The sequence below is a fragment of the Canis lupus genome, chromosome 34 (genome assembly GCF_048164855.1).
Source record: "Canis lupus baileyi chromosome 34, mCanLup2.hap1, whole genome shotgun sequence".
NCBI lineage: Eukaryota > Metazoa > Chordata > Mammalia > Carnivora > Canidae > Canis > Canis lupus.
In genome coordinates this window covers 30,011,711-30,035,798 of record NC_132871.1, presented here as the reverse complement: position 1 = coordinate 30,035,798, position 24,088 = coordinate 30,011,711, and the positions used below count along the sequence as shown (strand labels likewise).

General features: G+C 35.7%; 1 protein-coding gene and 1 long non-coding RNA gene across 6 annotated transcripts in view; one reads left to right on the top strand and one right to left on the bottom strand.

Moving 5' to 3' along the window:
• The window catches only part of GALNT13 (polypeptide N-acetylgalactosaminyltransferase 13), a 542,562-nt gene that overhangs the window by 321,385 nt on the left and 197,089 nt on the right, over nucleotides 1–24,088 (top strand). For all 5 annotated transcript variants that reach the window (XM_072811435.1, XM_072811433.1, XM_072811434.1 and 2 more), the window contains 2 exons: nucleotides 21,802–21,968; nucleotides 22,622–22,829. In XM_072811435.1, the coding sequence (XP_072667536.1) occupies nucleotides 21,802–21,968; nucleotides 22,622–22,829 (375 nt within the window). The remainder of the gene's footprint in view (nucleotides 1–21,801; nucleotides 21,969–22,621; nucleotides 22,830–24,088) is intronic.
• On the bottom strand, nucleotides 15,279–17,931 carry LOC140624285 (uncharacterized). The gene is made up of 2 exons (XR_012023772.1): nucleotides 17,792–17,931; nucleotides 15,279–17,686 (listed from the first exon to the last, which is right to left on the bottom strand). It is a non-coding gene; the product is annotated as an uncharacterized lncRNA (long non-coding RNA).

Sequence of the window (24,088 nt, the reverse complement as noted above, 5' to 3'; positions counted from 1 at the left end):
TATAACTAGTAACTAATAAAGGATAGCTAACATTTATTGAATGCTCACTATGATGTAGGCACTGTGCCAAGTGCTTTTTTTATTGATCCAATACCCTTATAAGATAAAGGCTGTAACTAATTTCATTTTAAAATTGAGGACATTAAGGTGTAAGATGATAAGTCATTTTACCAAGGTCCCATCCAAAGTGAATGATGAAGTCAGGGTTTGAGTCTAGGCATTCTGGTACCAAAGCCTGCCTCCTAAGCATGACTCAAATTGAATTTCATCATTTCAAAAGTCTCTTAGAAATAAGCCATTTCAGCTTATGTTTATGATGAACCCACCATGTCCCACCAGCCCAATCCTGCTTTCATTTGAGCTGTTTTCAAATGGACTTGGCGTTGGGTATTTTGGGGGGAACTAGAGCTATCAAAGTGCCAGCATAGTTTTGTGGTCACTGGCCCTGAGTTGTGCCACTCAGGTCCTGTTTCCTGCTGAAGTAGAAGAATGCCACTCTCCACCTGGGAACTGACAGTTTTTAGCAGAGTTTGTGGTTTGATGAAACCTTCAGTTTGTGGGTACATATGACCTCTACATGCATAATGCACAGAGACGAGATGGTCCTCAGCAAGAAGCAAGCTAATTTCCGGTAAATGAGGAACTGTCTCATACACATCATACCCAACTTCCAGGGCAGATATGTGATTGTGGGACTTGGAACCTAAACTCATTTGGGATCTTCTCTGAGAAAAATAACATTTGTGGGGGCACCTGGGTGGCTCAGTCGGTTAAGTGTCCACTCTTGACTTTGGCTCAAGTTGTTATCTCAGGATCCTGAGATCAAGTCCCACACCAAGCTCCAGACTGGGCATGGAGCCTGCCTAAGATTCTCTCTCTGCCCCTCCCCCCTTTTAAATAATAATAATAGCAATAACATTTATGATCATAAAATTATGATCATGAAATTATGATCAGTTTGAATGTGCTGAATGGGCTGTGCAGTGGTCTGATGCTTGGTCTTCTTTAGTTTTATGGTACATCCGCTTCTATATACTTCACTAAATACCAGAATCTTGTTGATTCAACGTTTCCCTCCATGAATGATTTTCCCATATGTTCCAAGTAAATTTTATCCATGAGTCATAAGTGAAAAGTTTGAATGTATAGTACACAGGAAAACTTGAAGTGATAGAGATTACAAAGTGGAATGAAGAAACTGACATAAATCTTATAATTAGTAAAAGTCTTGAAGGCCAAAAAAACTGAAGAGAAACTAATTACTCAATGAAGTACCAAAGAAAGGAATCACCCAATTTCTAGTTTTTACCTCCTCTCAGCAATTTTAAAGTCAGTTTCTTCTGCATTACATGATCTTAAATTAATTTTTTCATTCATTTCTTCACTTCAAATCTTAAAAATATATGTGCAAATATGCATATATGTATGTGTGCATAAATATGCTCATGTATATCTTTGAAGAGTCAAATGTTATTTTAACTTGGATATTTTATATTATGACTTTGTGATAGAAGCTCTTAAAATTTTGATCTCATTCAAAGTTCTACAATTGAATATCTTATTATGAATTCTACTGTTCTGGTGTTACACTAATAAAGCAAGTTGTAACATCAGTAATCAAGAGTGAATCATCCTCATCACTGTGTTTAAAGCCACGTCTATTGTAATTAGGATTCTTTTGAGAAAAACTTGTTGACTTTGTCCTTCACCTAATTGAACTGTTTTGTTGGTCAGGTATGTATTTCCTTTGACTTTTGGCTTGAGGTTGATTTGGTTCCCTAAAATTGGCATCCATAATATACCACTTGACATCCAAGAGAGAAGTGACCTTGAGTATATAATAATTTGACAATCACAACTGTAGTAATTTCTCCTTGGAGAATAAAAAGAAACATTACTTGAGGCTTCTTATAATGAATTCTAGTGATAACTCATTCTTTCCTGCAGTGTATAGAAAAAGAACTAGATTCCAGATAGTAGCTCTGTTCACTCACTACTCTTAAAGCCTTTCTTATGATGTGAAAGCATTTTCTTTGAGAACACAAAGACTCATATTAAAATGAAGTTTGTTTTTGCCCTGGCTGAAAACATCTCTTCTTTCTCTTATTGTAGAAAGTCAGTATTTTTACTTTTTATTAGTATTTGAAGTAAAGCAGAAAGTGGCCTTTGCTCTTTTCCAAGGGGCCACACTACTGTAGTCCTCTAAGAGATGGAATAACTACAACATATCTTTATAATAGTTAGTGGTTCCTCCATAGCCGTCTCAATTCAAGCTTTGTTTGCTGTATTGGGAAAAAATTTAAATGCTGTGCAAGAGTGCCTTTTCCTAGCATTTCAGGAACACCCACAATTCTTATGTTTTCTTTCCAATGTCTATTCTTTACATACCTTTATTCTATACCTACCTGCTCTGTTTGTACAATTTACAGGTTAATCCCACTCCCTCTAAAGAAGAATCCTTTTTTGTCTATAAATCCTATGTAGAACATCTTAATAAAAATAAATATTTAATCTAGATAAAATTTAAATACTAAAGAATGCTATAATAAATTCTATAATGAATTACATAAATTATTAGTCAATGAGAAAAGACTTTTGAAACATGTCACCATTTTTCCTCATCAGTACTGTGTTGTTTCAATGAAAATGTGTGTGTTGGAACACCTGGGTGGCTCAGTGGTTGAGCGTCTGCCGTTGGCTCAGGGCATGATACTGGGGTCCCGGGATCGAATCCCGCATTGGGCTTCCTGCATGGAGCCTGCTTCTCCCTCTGCCTATGTTTCTGCCTCTCTCTCTCTCTCTCTCTCTCTGTGTGTCTCTCGTGGATAAATAAATAAAAACTCTTTAAAAAAAAAAGAAAAAGAAAATGTGCGTGTTAAACACCCCATGAAAGATAAAGAAGGCTTAAGAATAAGAAAACCAAAGATAGACTATACAAAAATGGGAAGGGGGGAGTCCCTTATATTTTATTAATCCTTAAAATGATTTTCAGTAAACCATTGAATGAACTTTGACCTGGCCTATTTCTTTTGTTTTTTAATCTGTTATATGCTTCATAAAAGGTGAAATATGTAAAGCATGTGTATTTTATGGGGAAATTTTCCCCCAATAGCCCCTGAACGCACTGAAGAGGCAAAGTCACACTGTTCAGTGAGTTCAAAAATCTAGATTCTGATGACAGCACAGCTACCATGTATTTGGGAGCCTTGCCAGGTTTTTTCTTTGTCTGTGATGCAGTATCCCCATCCATAAAACTGAAAGTATTAGATGGTTTGTAAGGTGCTTCCTCATCAATGATTCTGTGGATACTAAATAAAATGTAAAACCAGGAAATAAGAAAAATGCACATAACATTGCTCCAGATGGTGAGAATCATGGTCTCTTACGGGTGCCCCAGACATTGTTACCAGTCACTTCCCCCTCCTCTTTTGACAACTTCCACCTCTCTCCTCCCTATGTCTTGGTGCTGGATGTCTCTATAGGTATAATTCTCCAGAAAGGAAATTGGGTTAAGTGTCCCATGGAGTAAATTCTGATTGCTGGTTCCAGGAGTCTAAGCCATCTAGAAACTAATGAAAAAGAAGTTGCAATGAGGAAATAGAAGCTAAATCTACCCAACATAGTTATCTCTCCAGAAGAGAAATGAGGAAAAAGAACTGATGCACATATGTTGGCTCTTCAAGCAGGGACTTGTTTCGCAAATGTGAGTCCTTGAAATGGGTTGGATCAGCAAGGCTGTATCACTGAAGCAGTAGGAGCTATGGAGCTGTGTGAACAAAAGAGGAGCAATTTTGTCTCTATTGCAACAGGATTTACAGACAAAGGAAAAAGCATATTGATTAAATGAATCATAAATAACACTATATTAAGAGGTTGTTTTAGGCCTAGTCCAGACATGACATTTAGCAGAGGAGAAATACTTGGTTTAAGTAGTTGATTTCTACTATTTTAAATCAAAAGTTTTAGCTCTTGGTTAATTTATTTGAAGATAATATTTAGAATTTCTTTAGGATATAAAACAATCACCTTTAAGCATTTAATCAGATAGTTTTAAATATTTAAAAGATGAAACTATTATACTGATATACATTTTTTTTTCTTTTTTTAAGTCCTTTTTTAATCAAACACAGATCTGGGATTTTTTAATACTGAAATTAGGTAAATACATACTATTTTTTTTAATATAGCTCAATGGAATAGATATCAGCAACATGCAAAGGCTGCTGGACCGATACCAAATCTATTTGGCAGTCACTATGTTCACTGTTTCTCTTCACTATCTAATTGTAGACGAATAGCTGGTGTACTTTGCTATAATTCATTACTTCATTTTTAATAAATCATTTGGAAATTATCTTATTACAGGTAAAAGTATTTATCACCCAGGAATCTCATTCTTCAATAGTAATGGCTGCTCTTAACTAACATTACATTGAAATTAAGAATAGATATATTTGACATTTCAATATTGCTTGCAGTCACTGAAGCATGGCATTTTATGTTACATTTAGTAATAACAGTTGAGGCTCAGGACATTTATGAGGTATAAATGATGGGAAGGGAGGAGTTGATATACGAAGATTACTTTGACTTCAGTTATTCATTATACTTCAGAAAATACTTGGTAATAAGGTTGTTCTTCAGATTTTGGGGGAGTAAAAAGAGGAGTTTACATTGTTTTTTTAATTGTGAGTGTGTGTGTGTGTGTGTGTGTGTGTGTGTGTGTGGAGAGAGAGAGAGAGAGAGAGAGAGAATAGAATGTCTTATATAGAAGAGCATTCACTATATAATACCAGGGCAAAGTAATGGTTTTTAAAAGTAGATAAGGGTTGATTTGGGGGTAAAAACTTGCTTATGAAATTTTTCTGCAGTTATAATAATGTTTCATAACTTGAAATGAGTTTAGGTTATACGAGTGCATGTATTTATCAAAGTTTGGGAAATTTACACTTAACATTTCATTGCATTTAAATTTTACATTAAAAGAAAAGATTGATTAAAATTCAAACTCTACTTAATAAGCATGCTGCAAAGTTTAGGGAGGGAGAGTGTGTTGATACTTTGAAATGCATTAAAATATGATGGATAATGGGCCTCACATGGGGAATAAACATGCCGGAATAACTAGGTAAGCAAAGGAAAAATGCTACAAAAGAGAACTAGTCTTCCAGATATTGAAACATAGTATAAAGCTCTATGAGTAAAATAATGTGGGGGTGTCTGGGTGGCTCAGTTAGTTAAGCATCTGACTCTTGGTTTCAGTTCAGATCATGATCTCATAGGTCTTGAGATCAAATCTCACCTTGGGCTCCATGCTCATTGGGGAGTCTGCTTGAAGCTTCTCTCTATCTGCCCCCCCCCCACTCAATCTCTCTGTCTCTCTATCTCTCTCTCTCTCTCCTTCTCTCCCTCTCTCGCAAATAAATAAATCTTTAAAAAAAGTAAAATAGTGTGATAGTGGGGCATGGGAACACAGAAAAGTGAAATGAATAGAAAATATAGGAGATAATTATAAGAATAAATTGAAGTTTAATATATGACAAAAGTGATGTCTGAAATCACTGTCCTAGTGCTAATAAGTGAGGCTGAAACAACTGATTAGTTATTCGGAAAAAGATATAATTAGATCCATGCTGCACACCATACAAAAGAATAAGTATCATATCAACCGGCAACCTAAATTCAAAACAAAACAATTTCTTTGTAACGTGAGTGAAGGGAATACTCTCTATCTGTAACTATAATGCACATACAATAAAAGAAAATTTTGAAACATTTGAATGCATAAAATAAAATTTGCATGGCAAAATATAAGTAAAATGGAAGGACAAATATCAAACAATAGAAAATAGTGATAAAAGGTTAATATCACTGTAGAATGAAGGTCCGAAAAATTGAGGGATGCAAAGCAAAACAGGCAAAGAAACAAACAAAACCTTCAATAGAAAAATGGACAAAGAATTAGAACAGATATTTATACAGACACACACTCACACTCACACAAACACACACATAGAGACAAAGTTGACTATTAAACATACTGAAAAATATTTGACTTCATTCCCAATTGGAAAAATGCAAGTTAAAACTACTTTGAGATATCTTTTCTAATTTAGCAGACTGGTGAAAATTTAAGTTTGATAATACATTCTGTTTGCAAATCTATGGGAAAACAAAAATTATGAAACATTGATGAAGGGAAAGCAAATTGGTACAACCTTTATACTGAGAGATTTGTTAATATCTATAAAAATTATATATTCATTTACCTTTGCATCAACAATTCTTTTATTTTTATTTATTTATTTTTTTTTGCATCAACAATTCTTTTAGAAATTTACCACAGGATACCGTTTAAAATGTATGGAAAGGGATCCCTGGGTGGCGCAGCGGTTTAGCGCCTGCCTTTGGCCCAGGGCGCGATCCTGGAGACCCGGGATCGAATCCCACGTCGGGCTCCCGGTGCATGGAGCCTGCTTCTCCCTCTGCCTGTGTCTCTGCCTCTCTCTCTCTCTCTCTCTCTCTGTGTGTGTGTGTGTGTGACTATCATAAATAAATAAAAATTAAAAAAATAAAAAATAAAAAATAAAATGTATGGAAAAAATGCATGCACAAGATATATATTAAAGGCAATAATCATCAATGGATAGTATAATAGGTGAAATGTTGATAAAAACAAAAAATATACAAAATCTCAAGTTATCTTCTCACAAGTTATTTATTATAATGAGGAAAGTACTGTACATTAAAGAAGCCTGACAGGTACCACCGACTCAAGTGATCCTTGTTAACACTGGTAATGGTACATGTCAGCATCATGGACCTCGTGCTGGGATGCACTAAGAATGATGCAACCTTATCCAAAATGGTTCCCTGAACCTGAATCTAATGATGTGGAAACATCAGACAGATCTGCCTTCCCCCTAAATGATGGTCCTCTTGCTGCCATTAGTAACAATGGCTGTGCTCAATGAAAAATCTTGTGAAGGAAAAATACTCATTTCTTATTTAAAACTAGGTGTGGAGAAATATACAAGAAGAGAAATTCATGATGCATATAGTCTTTTAATTGATACTTAATTTAGTAGAAATTAAGCCCTGCAATTATTATTTGGTATTTTTTAATATTCCATTTTAGTAGGTAATGCAATTTGGTTTCTATCCTTTAATTTCTGCATTTACTTCACACATGGGACTTTGATTTTAATTTTGTTCTTTTCATGGATTTAAAATAGTTTTGTGAATATATATAACAGAGTATTTAAATTCTATGCCAGGGAACAAAATATAGTTCCCTGCATCATTTCTTCAGTATTAGAAATCCATCCATGATATTCAATTTCATTGAATATTATTAAATATAACTTATGTTGATTTGTATGTATATATATTTATAGATACAGGTGTAGATGAATATACACACACACAGTCCTTTATAGTAAGCAAACCTAGAAATAAATGAAATAAAAAATAAATGAAAACATTTTCTGAGCCAAAGCAAAAAATTATCACATATTTGACTTCATACATGTAGACACTTCAATATGACCCTATTCAAATAAAATGCACAATTACCTCTGTAATTTCTCCCCACTATTCATTCTATCCCAAATTCATAATCTAAAGATGCAGTTGTGCCTCTGGAAACAGAACTAATTGTCTTCATAGTCAAGATAATTAAAGGATTTCTAGGCTTAGGGCATCCTTACAGAGTTGTCAACTGTGTGCACTGCAGCTAAAAAGTGACTGTATACACTCTATTTATAATTCTGTGTGCCTTGTCAAGGCTGGAAGAAGGAGGGCCTTTTTCTGGGCACAGAGGCCTATTTGCTTTTATGTATTTGGTAGCAGGACTCCACTGTCCAGAAGGAGCATATTTTTCTAATGACACAATGGTTAGGATAGGTTGGTTGTGGCCCTGATTCTAGTTGAACATGTCCATTTTACATCTTTCCTAATCCTGTGTGTCTCTTTCATTACCATTTTGATCTTAAAATCTAATTTCCATGTAATAAATACCTGGTCCATGAACGGAGTGTATTTTTTTTTTTTTTGAACTTGTGTATCAATACGCTTGATCTAATAAAAGCAGAACCCCAGTTTTTTCATAGTGAATTATTTTCTTTCTCTGATATTTCAGGGACTGCAATATTCTATTTCTGAATTCATCCCTAGATTTGGTCCCTGATATTGGATACTAAGTCCTGCAAATATCCCCAATTTCTCTATTGGTATGTCTTCATTTTGCTTGTTGCTAGGCACCCCATGGTGACGCTTTCATCCCTTGCCAGCACCTGGCTGTTCTTGACACAGATTTTTACTCTGAAACATCATCTATCACAGTTTACTCCGGATATAGAGCTTTGCTTGATCAATTGAAAATTTCTTTTTTAAATAAATATTTCTGGAAAAAAAAAGAAAATTTCATTTATTCTCAGTAATTCCATCTTTCACAAATGTATGATTTATAACCAATATATAGTTTAGTATATATATAAATTCTCAAGTATTTGATAAGTAATTTTTTTTAATTTTCAAATAATTCTATGACTAGAAATTCTCATTAGAAAAATACTAAGACAGGGGCAGCAGGGTGGCTCAGCGGTTTACGCTGCCTTCAGCCCAGAGCGTGATCCTGGAGACCCGGGATCGAGTCCCACGTGGGGGTCCCTGCATGGAGCCTGCTTCTCCCTCTGCCTGTGTCTCTGCCTCTCTCTCTCTCTCTCTTTCTCTCTCTCTCCCTCTCTCATGAATAAATAAATAAAATATTAAAAGAAAAAAAAAAACTAAGACAAAAGGGATCCTTTCAGGGAATCTTTTGTCTTTTCTTGAAAACTGTACCTACAACATTGTAGGGAATTTCCCACACATTCACAGTGACTCCGTTTCCTCAATGTGTTGAATAACCTAATAACTTATTTATATGAGAAGGAAAAGAGAATAAATATATAAAATGTATCAGTATTTTAGGACAGTGAACAATTGAATATCCCTGGGGAAAATATGAAGCAGGACTTGAGCCATACCTTGAACACTATGTGTAATTTCTTCAGTAAATACAAGGAATTCTAGAGATAAAGGCATGAGAAAGATTTGTCTCCTAAAGGAGCTTTGAGATGTTCAATATTGCTAAGAGTTAAATGCTATAGTGAGAGGAGAAAGTAACATTAAGTGGCCTGAGCCCGATCTAGAAGAGCCTTTAGATTTTAGCATTAGGCAATGAAAGAGGCATCATAAACATTTGAAGAAAAGAGTAGATTTTTGGATCTGTATTTTGGTCTGCATTGAGAAAGATATAGTTTGGGGATCAAGAATGTTCCATAAATGCACTGTATTGACCCCATGTGTTAACTGAAAAAAGAGGTGATTGTCTATGGAAAGGGTGCAATAGCACGAAGCATAAGAAAGATACTGAGGGAGGAATCTTCAGGATTTGGGGACTCCTAATGTCACCATCACTGTCATGTCAACATCAAAGTGTCTGGCTTTGAACCTGGGTGGGTGGTGGTTTCATTTTCTCAGAGAAGTGAAAGCATGAGTTGCGAATATATATAACACAGGGTATTTAAGTTCATAGGTTAAGTTGACTTGACATAAATGATGGCCCAAGCAAAGCTCAATTCAGTCAGAATCCAAGCCAACTGATATAAAAATTAGTGTTATTTTCACTAATAAATATAAGGACTTAAACCTATAAATGGCAATATTAGTAATTTTGTTGGAAAGCCACTTTAATTATATTTATCATTTTCAATAACATTGAATTATTTTCATTGTTAAAATACTTTCAATAGCATGAAAGAGTTATATTGAGAGGTCACAGAAAGGGCTGATCCTGGAGACCCGGGATCATAAATTCATGTTCCAAAACCACAAAGCTACACACAGCATTTACTCAAATATATTATTTTTACTTTTAGCTATGGAGTTGGATTATAGTTCATTTCCAAAATTTAGGAGAATTCATCACAATAGAAAGGATACAAAACTTCCTTGTACAATAATCACATTTATGTCTTAAAAATAAATAACTATTGGCATCATGTGAGTAACTCTAACAGGAGTGTATAAATGCCATTTATTTGGTAAAAATTAGATCTATAAAGTTTTGTGTTTTTGTTTTTAATATAAACCGGATTCAACTGAGTGTACCTAATCTGTTAAAGTCAAGGTCAGGTCAGTTTAAACCCCAAAAGAATAATCTGTGGAAGTCCAGAGCCCTTTCTGATATTTACTCAGTTCCTTGGTGGTAATCACTCTTTTGTGATTATTTTTATGAGGACTTTTCTATTCCTCACAGCACAATCCAGATACTAAACAGGGCTTCTTTCTCAACATAGAGACGTGCTCACATAACCACTAATTCAGTACATCTATGAGTAGGGTGCATATAATGGACAACAGGAGAGGAGGATGGGTTACATTGCAACACTGTAGTCAAATATGGGCTTTAGATATAATTCACCTTTAAAATGTCTTCCAGGGGCACCTGGGTGGCTCAGTCAGTTGAGCATCCTGCTCTTGGTTTCACAGTGGTCCTGAGATTGAGCAATGCGTGGGCTGCCGGCTCAGCGGAGTCTACTTGAGATTCTCTCTCTTCCTCTCTCTCCCTCTCTCTCTTTCTCTCTTTCTAAAATAAACAAACAAATCTTTTTAAAAAATAAAAGTAAATAAAATTGTGGAGGCCGAGAAAAATTAAGGCCATCCCACCTAAAGTTTAGCATTAGCACAACTACAGTTATCCTAGGCCCCTGTGAATAAGAGCTGAACTTTATGGGAAAAACTGCAGAATGTCCTCAATGTCCTCGGCAGGGAATCCCATATCAGAAAGACAACAGAGCTCACACCCCTGATAGAAAGCCCCATATTAGAATGAGAACAGAGCTCAATGCCCTTAAGCCCCATATCCGAATGTAAACAGAACTTGAGAAATTCCTCCACCCCTCCTGGAGGTCCCCTAGACCAGCCCATAAAACCCTGCTGTAACCCCCCTGGGGGTCCAAGCCCCTGCTCCGCTGGGTCGGGTGCACCTGGGCCCAAGCTCCAGCTTGCTAATAAACCGTCCTGCGCTTGCATCGATGTAGGCTCCTCGGTGGTTCCTTGGATTCGCGATCTTGGGCACAACAAAAATGTCCTCAGGATATCACGTCATGGGACACCTGAGGGGCTCAGCGGTTGAGCATCTGCCTTCGGCCCAGGGTGTGATCCTGGGGTCGGGGGATGGAGTCCCATGTTGGGCTCCCTGCAGGGGGCCTGCGTCTTCCTGAGTCTCTGCCTCTCTCTGTGTCTCTCATGAATAAATATATAAATAAAATCTTAAAAAAAAAAAAAAAAGGTATACATCACTTTAAAGGCTCCTGGACTCTTTAGCTTCCCATTATTTTACTTGCTATCTCCTCTCCCTAGCCTCTTTTCACTCCTTTCCTTACTGTTTTCTGCCTCAATCTCCAGTCTCCTGGAGGGAAGCAAAGGTTTCTCCAATCTAGTTTAGCTCCAGTAGTTTTGATTTCCTTTGTATCCTGGGAATGCATACCTTCAGGCTCATACCTGCTTCCCTTGGTGCCTTATCACAGAATTCTGCTTAACAAAGGCAGTTTTCTCCCTTAGGGGGAAAGACCTTATTTTATTGTGAAAACATAGAATAGTCAGAGTTCCAGAGTTTGAATCCCAGTTCTATCACTTAGAAACAAATGATAGTCTTCTATATCCATAGTTTAGCTTAGTGCACCTGAGGCTGAGTTTAAATTACCAAAGCAAATAATCCTCCCTCTGACCTATCATCAGAAGGTCAAAAGCAGCTTAACACTAGGTCATGGTACTGGTGTTATTCCCATCAGTTCACTTCATCATGTAGGTATTTTATTATCTCACATCATCACAAGAAAGGTGAATATAGCACAATACCATATTTTGAGAGAAAGAGCCCACATTCATATAACTTTTATTACAATATATAGTTACAATTTTTCAATTTTATTATTGGTTATTGCTGTCAATTTCCTACTGTGCCCATTTGATAAACTTTATCATGAGTATACACGTATAGGAAAAACATAGCATATATAGGGTGCGGTTTTATCATGGCTTCGGTCATCCACTGGAAAGGTCATGAAATGTGTCTTCCAATGATAAGAAGAGACTATTGTACTGAACTCATCTGAACACTAGATTCTTGACCTACTATCAAATGGGAGTAACAATATAACTAATCCATAAGGAATGTTATAAGGATTATGAATTGCTGACTCTATAAAAGGCCACCACAATAACTACCACATTGGCATAGAGTCCTAGGAGTCTTGCATGGAGGAGGCTAAGGTAGATATTTATAGAGATTGGGAGGTCTGGACTTACGTGGTTTAAGACTGATCTTTCAATGCAGGAGTCTTTCTGAGACTGGTCAAGTATGTGATATAATACTTTAGGATCGGTGGACATAATGAGGAAAATAAAATCAATTGATAAGCAGTTTGCCTAGTTAAGTTCTATATCATCTTGAGAAGACAGTTGAGCAACTTATTCTCAACCTATCCCTAGAAGGGGATCGTTTGAGCAATTTATTGTTTGAATCCATTTATTTTCTGGAAGTTCTTGTAGCATGCAGTAAGGCTATTTATGAGTTTATAGCTTTGTCATAATTCTGATAGTTAACCTATGTGGTTGCAGGAGGTTTCAGTTCTCAGGGTCAAATGAGAATGAAGCAATATACTCAGATGTCTTCTGTGTGATTAAGAGTTTAAAAAATGTTTATCACTCAGTATTGGTTATCTTATTCTGATGTTTCTTACATCAGGGCTTGACTGCTGGAGGAGATGGCCTACCCCTGGCTGAGGAATGCAATGTTTGATAATTGGACTAACCCACAGGGTAAAGCTAGTCGTGGGCTAGTAGCGGGGAGCCAGGTGCTAGATAGTGAGCTCACGGATATTCGAGAGCAGGCAGGAAGCAGAGGCAGGCAGACAGAACATGGCCCTGGGAGTTTTTTCCAGCAGAAAATAATAAGCAGAGATGAAGGGAAGTAAGCAGGAAGGTTTACTGGCAGGCAGCCACAGGCAGCCAGAGATATGTAAGATTAGGGCAATAAATGATTTAGAAGGACTGGAAGAGAAAGAGGCGGGACCTGCTTTCCACACGACTATGCTAGACAAACTAGTAAAGCAGCTCTCCTGCCATGACGTCCAGACACCAGACCCAGGAGTGAGGTAGAAATGGCACAAGAACTGAGGACAAAAGACAAGTTACTAGAACACGGCAATGTGCAGAAGCCTGTCAGCAGCAAAGCTGACCCAAAATAATCATAGGCTTTATCTGCAATGTTCTGTACAGTGCTTCGTAATGTAAGAAATAGCATAATAATAAATTACATTCACATAATCCCTGTATAGTTTCATTTGTTTTCTGTAAGAGTTCTGCAATATAGAAATAACAGCAGTCTTCCTTCTATTTACTTGATGACAAAACCAAAATTTAATGAGTCTGCTCACGGATCCTATATGGCAGGACAGGGAGGCCAACATAGTTTCCAGGGACAGAGCTTGCTCTAAATGCCAAATAGGAATGATGTTACCTGTGTTAGAGGGGGCTGCGTTATAATACACAGACTCGCAGACCTTATACTCTTTCACCTCCCTATCCTCAGCTCGTTTATTTGCCCGACTCCAGAAGCTGGAAAGACAAAACCAACTGAAGATACAAAAAAAAAAAAAAAAAAAGAAGGATAAAAAGGAAAGCTGGTATTTCTACTCCTCTAGTTCAGACAATAACAATACAGAGCTATGATCAAGAAGTTGATCTGATAATTCATACGTAGCCTGCCTCATTGTGAAGATTCCATGCATCAACCCCTTATTAAATGTATTTTGTGATATGCAGAGTACTAAATTCTGAAAAGGCAGAGTAAATAATATTAACCTTCCTTCTTTTGAAGAATCCCCTCGCCTATTGAATTAGGTAGCTATATTGTGAAAAAGCATATGTCATAAAGATTGAGGCATACCCGAGGTACAAGGCTGAAGAAGGGGGCTGTGCAGTCTCTGAGATTAGTGAGGGATGTAGAAAGAAATTCCCTGGCTTTCTGTTCCTGTTTCCTACAGTATGGCACTCTCCTACTTGAGATCCTTATGATGCATTTATTTTTTTCAGATGTTATTTATTTATTCATGAGAGACACACACAGAGAGACACAGAGACATAGGCAGAGAGAAAAGCAGGCTCCATGCAGGGAGCCCGACGTGGGACTCAATCCGGGGTCTCCCGGATCACATCCTGGACTGAAGGCAGACGCTTAACCCCTGAGCCACCCAGGTGTCTCCTTATGATGTATTTCAAGCAGAAGGCAACAAGCAAGGGATTTTTGGAAGTGCTTCTAGCCCAGTCACCCTCCCATTTCACCCTTCCAAATACTTAAAAGAGAACAGAAGGTACAAGAAGTAGATCTGATAGCAAATAGGCCAAGAATCAGTACAGGGTCCAACTGGGTTTTAAAATAAAGGTGCTTGGGACATGTAAGTTTTAAAAACAATTAGTCAATATTGTTGAAGGCAACATAATATATAAATCAACATATAGAAACCCATGCAAAATTAAGTGCTTCATTTTACTTGAGGCCCCAAGCTGTTCAGTTATTATGAAAGAATCACTTTGCTGTTGCCCGAGTTTTCTTTGCATGGATGCATTGGCAAAAGATGAAATTTCCCTCTGTGAATATGAATTTTAATGGTTGGGAAACAAAGAAACCACACATAATTCTGCAAGGTTCAAGGCAATTCCCACAGCTATTAAAAATAAGAAGTATATAGAGGACTTGCATTGTAAGTCTTTATTTTTAATTACTATTATTAATCTTCTTGATTGAGGCAGTAAAAGGTAACCACTGACTCACTGAGCAGCAATTCAACAAGTCATGCAAACTACGATGTTGACAGTCTTTGTAGTCCTAAATGGATTGTGTCTAACTAAACCACTGTATAATTATGGATCCTTTGTGATTTCACATTCTCATCTTATAGTCAATTTTTCTTTCTTTGATGTGGCATATTGTGTTCAGTAACTTATCTGAAAACATCAATATGGTTTTGAAAAGGATAAAATCAAATTGTAACAGTCTATGTTCCTATAATGTGTGCATAGCCGAGGGGAAAGATGGTAAATAGGTATGCTATCTCAGTGTATTTCCATGTTCCAGACATTGGAAATTCTACCCCCATATTCTCTCTAAATAAGAGCAGCTGGGTTTATTTCTCATATATTTATAAATCAACAGCAGATACAGAGAAGACTGGATGACATTAGTGTACTTTCAGATGACAGAAAATATTGTAAAGGAATTGAAGACTTTCTGACTTCAGTGCTTACAATTATAGGAAAATGCACTTTATTCATTTCACCTGATATAACTGCAAAAAGAGATGTATTAACCTTAAGCATCTTATTTTAAAATGTTGATGCAAGAAAAAGGTTTTATACACACACACGTGTGCACTGATAGATGTATATATATGCATACACACACATATATGTATATTTAAAGCCAATGTTTCTGTTAAAGAACTTTAAACAACCTTTTCCAGCTCTGGCCGCACATTCAAATTCCCAACAGAGATCTTTTTATAAATCCCATTGCACCTGGCCACACCCTAGACACCTTAAGTCAGAAATTCTGTGGTTGAAATCCACACATCAGTATTTTTTTCCAGCTCATGGGATTATTTCAATGTGCAGCCAAGATGAAGAGTCATAGATATATTATTACAGAATTAAAAAGAAATAAACTTTCACTTCAAGTATTATAGATTTGGCATGTCATAATATAGTATAAATATGAAATGCTATTATAATAAAGCTTATGATTTTACTAGAATACCAGATTTCAGGACCTTAGTTTGAGTAGTGGGCATCAAATATTCCCTTCAAATTGATGAAAATTGCTATTGCAGTCTGCCACTTTTACTCTCCAAGTTAATTACATATGCATTGTGTTCCCACAATAATGTCAACTTTTGCCAATCCCATTTAGATGTTTACATAAAAGAATAATAATATCTTCATAGGACAGATTGCTAAAAGCTTATTTGGTCTATATGTACATAATTTCAATGAAAGCTGTTTTCTGTGCTTTGTTTTAATCAAATGATTCCAGGGGAATAGCTATTTCTCTATTTGTTTTAAAGAAATATATTTGAATGTAAGATTAAGGCATATTTTTAAATTCAAATTTTTTCTAATATTCCAGACAGCAATAATATCATTTAAAACATTTGATGTAGCATATAGTGTGGGAAATAAATCACCACTGTTGCTAATATGATTAAGGAATAAAATATATTAATATTATTTATTACTTTATTATGCAGAATACTGAACCAGTTCTGTGACTTGAGACTTGCATTTTGTAAAATGAACATTTGTATTAGTTAAGTTTGAAAGCTGTTTCCAAATCTACCATTTGGGGATTTTGAGCTTCAATCTGCAGACCAAGCAATGTCTACTACACATTTCAGATTACCTACTTTATTCTTACTATGTAAAAGATAAAAAAGCTGAGGTGGACAGTGTGAAATAATTCTTGCAATATCACAAAGAAGTTGTTTGCCATGTGTCAGAAGAAAAGGTTTTTAGAAAGGTTCAATCTAAGTACTTATCCCACTTGCATCACATAGCCCTCTTGTTTTTGTTTTGTTTGTTTTTAATTATTTTTTTAAAAAACAGTGAGTTGAAAGCTCTGACAACTTAGATACCTAAAGGTCTTTAAAACACACACAAACACACACACACAGAAAACTAAAACCTGGGCAGCCCTGGTGGCGCAGCGGTTTGGTGCCGCTTGCAGCCTGGGGTGTGATCCTGGAGACCCGGGATCAAGTCCCGCATCGGGCTCCCTGCATGGAGCCTGCTTCTCCCTCTGTCTGTGTCTCTGCCTCTCTCTCTCTGTGTCTATGAATAAATAAATAAAATCTTAAAAAAAAAGAAAAGAAAACTAAAACTAAATAACCCATTTAGTACTCTTTCTTGGCTAAACAAGAAATTATTCTATTCACCTGTTATTGTAATCATTGTAATAATTATTACAATTATTCATATTCTATTCACCTGTTCTAAGATGCACCCTTTTAGTTTTACGCGTCTGAAATCAGGATGAGTTTTACAGTCGATGGTTAGTTAGAATCGTTGTCAACCAGCTGGCAGTTGCTATAGAAGCCGTATTTCCTAAGATTGTATGAATGTGGTCATGACTGTTCACATAGTCCTGCTTCACCTAAGTTATTAACTACACTATTTATACTACAGGTGCAGAGTTAATTGTCATTCAACATTCCCTCAGAGAAGTTACAGTCTGATTCAATATTGGAACAAAAAGTTATTGCATGAAAAGAAAGGCAAGGAAACAGTGACAAGTGTTAAATTTCCTAAGAGGAAGCAAATGTTCATTGTTGGAGCAGTGACCACAACTCTATATTTTCTTGCTAATCAACAGCTGACTGATTTATATAGCCTTATTTCTTATCATGTCAACCAGGCAACAATATCACCAGAGATCTCATTAGAAATGCAGAATCTTGGGCAGCCCCGGTGGTGCAGCGGGACCCTGGATCGTGTCCCAGGTCCCAGGTGGATCGTGTCCCAGGTCAGGCTCCCTGCATGGAGCCTGCTTCTCCCTCTGCCTGTGTCTCTCTCTCTTTCTCCGTCTCTATGAATAAATAAATAAATAAATCTTTAAAAAAATAAATAAACTAGGAGTGATGATTTAAAAAAAAAAGAAAGAAAAAACAAGAAATGCAGAATCTTGAGGCACCTGCGCTAGTTGTTTAATCATACAACTCTTGATTTCCGCTCAGGTCAAGATCTCAGGGTTGTGATGTCGATCCTAAGTCCAGCTCGCTCTGGGCATGGAGCCTGCTTAAGATTCTCTCTCTTCTTCTGTGCCCCCTAAAAAAAAAAAAAAAGAATGCAGTATCTTGGGCCCATCCCAAATCTACGGAATCAGAATCTGCATTTTATCAAGATGCCCATATCATTTCTTTGCCCCTTAAAATTTGAAAAGCATAACTTTATAGTATGAAGGAAGATACCCACAAGAAGATGAAGCCATTTTATATTTTGTTACTGAGATGTGTGCTTAGTGTATGCCTCTCAGATGTTAAGCAATGCAACCTAAAGCTAGAAAAAGCCTCTTAGAATAGATGAAAGAAACTTCAAAGCAACATAAAGCTGATGTGACTGATTTATAAACAAGCATGACAATATTGATAGAAATCTATGTTCAAGTAAATTTAAAGGCTTGTTCCATAAGCTCTATCTAGGTATTAAATAGACTCTAGTGATAAGAAAGTATATGCTGTGATTTATTTGACACTTTTTCCTTTCCTAGTAATACATAAGATGATGGTGTATCTTACTACGGGTGAAACAGTAGATGTGATGAAATACAGAAAATGGTAAAAGTACAGTGTATCACAACCCCATTAGAAACCATGGAAATGCTGAGTGAAGTAAGTCAGTCGGAGAAGGACAAACATTATATGTTCTCATTCATTTGGGGAATATAAATAATAGTGAAAGGGAATATAAGGGAAGGGGGAAGAAATGTGTGGGAAATATCAGAAAGGGAGACAGAACGTAAAGACTGCTAACTCTGGGAAACGAACTAGGGGTGGTGGAAGGGGAGGAGGGCGGGGGGTGGGAGTGAATGGGTGACGGGCACTGGGTGTTATTCTGTATGTTAGTAAATTGAACACCAATTAAAAAAAAAAATTTAAAAAAATAAAAAAAATAAAAAAAAAATAAAGCAAGACTGATTTAAAAAAAAAAAAAAAAAAAAAAAAGAAACCATGGAAATAACTCCTGTTCATAAGCCTCTATGAACTGCAGATAGGAGGATAAACTGACATTGAAAATAATTGATATTATTCTAGAAATTATTTTATGATGAAAGTTTTCTGTGCTAAATAATTGTTTACATAGGAAGAAAAGGAAGAATTAATAAACATATTAGCCACATTTTATTTTTATGCTACATTAAATAATGACACAGCAGAAATTTTCTCTAAACATAATAGTTACATTAATAGTAAATTAGTTCATTATCTATTGTCATATATATTGAATATAAAATTAACATTGTGAGTAGATTTTTTTAACAAAAACAAAGCATGATAGATGTATTTTAAGAAGCTGGATTTGAATATTGCTTTTAGTTTGGTATTTTAAAAGGTTTATCTACCCATATGATCCTCTGTTTTGTTTCTTAAATTCCACGTATGAATGAGATCATATAATAATTATCTTTCTTTGATTGACTTATTTTGCTCATAGGGGAAGAGAAGAAAAAAATAAAATGAGACAAAATCAGAGAGGGAGACAAACCATTGAGGCCCTTAAACATAGGGAACGAACTGAGGGTCCTTGGAGAGGAGGGGGGTGTGGAGGTGTCGTAACTGGGTGATGGACATTAAGGAGGGTACGTGATGTGATGAGCACTGGGTGTAGTCACTGACTTCTACCTCTGAAACCAATAATACATTATATGTTGATTAATTACATTCAAATAAAATTTTAAAAAGTATCCTTGAAGGAAAGAAAAAAAAAACATAAGGGATGGACCCATGGAATTCCAAGGTCCCCCCATATTCAACTCCTGAGACCAAGACCTGGCTGGTTTCCATCAAAGCTATCCACATTGCTTCAAATCACCCTCTGTGTTTACTGCCTTCCAGTTAACTTGTTTTGCCTTAAACATCAGCTTTTAAATAAATGAAAGACTTAAAAAAATCTATCTAAATATCTCATTCATTTTTTTCTTTATTGGCATTTAGAATACAAATCATAAACATACATGCATACATAACATACAAAAAAAACCCATAAATCACTTTTTTTCCAGCGATATTGGTAAGCCCTTATATCCTTGGGTTAAGCCAGTAATTGTTGACTGTTGGATGCTTTCAGCCTGATTTTCCAGTTTTATTTCTTTATTGATAATAATCATGATGGTCTTTATCATACTTTTTGCTCAGTATGCTGTTTTGTTAAGCCAGAAGAATGAAGGTTTGAGGAAAATCATGGTGAGAACATGTCTGATTCACAAAGGTGGCTGAGTCCATTTGGTAATAAACTGTTTGGATGCCTAAGTCACATGCTGATGAGGCATATAAGAACCCATTTGAATCTTGCCACTAGAATGGGAGAAGATGGCTGTGAATCAAAGAACTTTTTCTCAGTAAATTTTGATTTTCCTATATACACAATATGTTTTATAATGTGAGTAATTAATGAATGCTTTTCAAATAAATATATACAGAAAAAATGTCGTAGTTCAGGTACAGTACCTTCTTGCCTGACTATATTGTAGATTTCACTAAGTAGATGATATTTTAGACTGTTTTAAAAGATGATTAATGTTTCAATAGGCATACAATCAGTATTTGTTTAATTTTATACCCTTATGCCCCACATTTTATTGAATTTTTTCACTCATCTATGAAGAAGACTAATTTTAATACTTATTTTGTGTCATGCATTAGATCATTCATGAGTGGTAGCAAGTATCTAGTTCATTTTATTTTATGGAATTAATTCTCTAGCCCTTTAGAACATTTTATATGAAACAATAACCTAAGGTGAATAAACTTCTATTCCTGTTCCAGATACCCAATGACATTTTTTTTCTCTAAAATTTTATAATTACATGATTTAAATATCTGAATGTTGACAAGTTGTTGGGGATGAAGACCATCTGCCTGTCCTGATCACCTAGGACACTACATATATCATTTATCCAAATGTACCTTTTTAATTTGATTTCTTGAAAAGTAAAATCTGGACTTCTTTGGATTTATAAGCAAAACTAAGTTTTTTCTCAAAACATCAATTTTTAAAAGTAATGAGAATTATTGTGGGCTCTGTGCAACTGGTATCATCTGTTTCACCTAAAAGTTTTTTCTTGAAAATGCAGCTCTCAGGGTTCACCTCAGACTGACTAAACCTGAATCTGCATTTTAACAAATCTCTAGGTGATTCCTATGCACATCAGAGTTTGGGAAGTGCTGGTAGCCTTCACCTTTTCTTGACCTCCAATCTGCAAAGTAAATCCTAGCCCCTAAACTCTTCCTTCAAAGTAGACATGGTTATAGCATATTCAAACAGAATGGAAAACACACGACTAGATTTTAGAATAGAAAAATAATCTCAGTTTTACATGCTTCAAAACCCTGTGAACATGTCTTTTCATGTTCTTAAGACTTTTTGAGTTATACTATTTTTTTTTCTAAACAAGGAATTAAATTATATACACTAAATGAATTCTTATGTCCCTGTTGTACCCTGGTCTTCTACTGATAGTCTTGGAATGTTATTTTGGCTTTCTTACACTTGTGGAGATCATGCTGCTTTGTTCCCTACAGGAATTAAAATAAGGGACATCTGGGTGGCTCAGCAGTTGAGTGTCTGCCTCGGGCTCAGGACGTGACCCTGAAGTCCTGGGATTGAATCCCACATCGGGCTCCCTGTAAGGAGCCTGCTCTTCCCTCTGCCTGTGTCTCTGCCTCTCTCTGTGTCTCTCATGAATAAATAAATAAAATCTTTAAAAATGGAATTAAAATAAAATATTAGTAATTATGCATATTTAATTTTCAAAATGCCACATAATTACAACATTTATTAAAAGGAAAATTATTTTACATAATCATAAAATGTTTCCTTAGTAAGGGGCATTCAAGTATAAAGTTGTTACCAGGGATATTTTTTATTACAATGATCAGAATGAAAAATGAATTTATTAGCATGTCTCTCTTCTTTCTTTTCCAGATGCAAGACAAAGGTCTACGCTGATGAACTTCCAAACACAAGCGTAGTCATTGTGTTTCACAATGAAGCTTGGAGCACTCTCCTTAGAACTGTTTATAGTGTTATAAATCGTTCCCCACGTTATCTGCTCTCTGAAGTCATCTTGGTAGATGATGCTAGTGAAAGAGGTATAAATATTTTTCCCACTATATATATTTTTTAATCAGAACACTTTATTATGGTCAAATAGATAGCCAGCCAATGATCTGTATTTTCCTTATAATTATACTAGCCCTGAAATCACCTATCAGATTTTCATCAATATACCTGGTTAATGCCAATTCCAGGAATATGAAACTAATTCTTTCAGTTTCTTTCATGATTTCATTTGATCTGTACTAACCTAAGAAATCAGCCGAAGTGATTTTTTAAAATGTTTATTTTTTTCCAGCTTAAATGATAATATGATTGAGCATTAATACGATTTCGAGGACATTTATCTGTGTGTGTGTGTGTGTGTGTGTGTGTGTGTGTGTGTCGGTAAAAGCAACATAACTTATAAATAAGTCTTCATTTGTGCTCTTGTGGCCCAATTTCTAAATTAGAGTCTGGTATATTAACTTCCTATTATATCCTTATCTTTGCCAGTCAACTTGATAGAGTTATTGTGAAATATATATTAAATTACTGATAAAATCTCTATATATTTATTTCACCTAATCCCAAATAATGTCAATAGGAGCTGGCTACCATTTCTATGTGTTGAATTCCATCTGGGCAGGAGTATCTCTATGTCTTAAAATAGTTTCAAAACTTTATAAATTCTTATTGCACATTACAGATTTTCTCAAGTTGACATTAGAGAATTATGTGAAAAATTTAGAGGTGCCGGTAAAAATTATTAGAATGGAAGAACGTTCTGGGTTAATACGTGCCCGCCTTCGAGGAGCAGCTGCTTCAAAAGGGCAGGTCATAACTTTTCTCGATGCACACTGTGAATGCACCTTAGGATGGCTGGAGCCTTTGCTGGCAAGAATAAAAGAAGACAGGTAAGAATACATGCATTATGTCTGCCTGGGTTTGAGCCTGTTAGGACAGTTCTAGGTAGCGGTCAAAACTTCTTCATAAATTGCTATTTTTAGGAAGTTTATTTTCTAGCTTTTAAAAAGCACCCCTCCCCCATTTAATAAAGCCTTATTTGTGCTGGATATTAATATTTGATTAAGAAATAATCAAACAATTTAAACAGGAAAAAATGTTATTCATTTTGTAGGTGATAGAAATGAGTCCAGTTTGACATAGTGTCATGTTTTATAAAATACATTTCAAAGCACCTCATTGTGTTCCCACAACCACCCTGTGAGATACATAATATAGATGTTCTTATCTGTACCTAATTGAGAGGAATAAAGAAGTTAAGTAGCTTGTCCCAGTTACTAGAAGTGTTGGGAGCAACAGTATATTTCTTTCCATTCCCAGACCAGTGTTCACTGCCCTTATTCAAAGTCTGGTTCAAAACCACCTAGAGGATCTTAAAAATGAAGACACACACTCATACATCCCACTGTATGGAATCACAGTAAAACAGACAAAACAAAACAAAAACAGAAAACAGAGCACAACTATTAGAATTTTAATTATTTAAACAATGTTGCCAATTTGTACATACAGATTGTGAAATCTGAAAAATTGAATGGCACTTTATAGAAATTAAGAAACCTGATACTTACCTGCAATTCTTTCTGCTAATGATGCTATCAAGTACAAGCTTTTCTTACAGATATTCCTAAACATTGATGATAAATGATTATAATCCCTAAGTACCTAATGAAGACAACTGTGTAGAATGCTCTGATACAATAACAAAGCATTGCATAACACCTCGTTTGCATAGTCATTTCACTTACCATAGAAAGGTCTTCTTAAAATTGCAGTTTTTAATTAAGCTTCCAAGACAAGGGCTGCTTAGTGTGAGCTCCTCCAGCTACATCATGTAATCGGCAGGATTTGGTACTTGCCAGGAAGATAGATGGAGGTTGTCAGTAAAATGAAGCATAGCAGTTGAAGAAAGCAGTGGGAACCTTTTAGTCAACTGAGTGTAGTACACAGCTAATAACATTTTTCCACGCCATGCATTGTACAGTATGCACAGGAGGGTAAGACTGGCAAAGTAAAATGAACTTAGAACATCTTAAATGCATTTCCTGGCAACTTTTCATACATTATGCTGCTTTTTTAAACATGTGTTTCATATTCAACTTACTGAATTTTTAATATAATATTGTTCAATATCATCATGCATAGATCA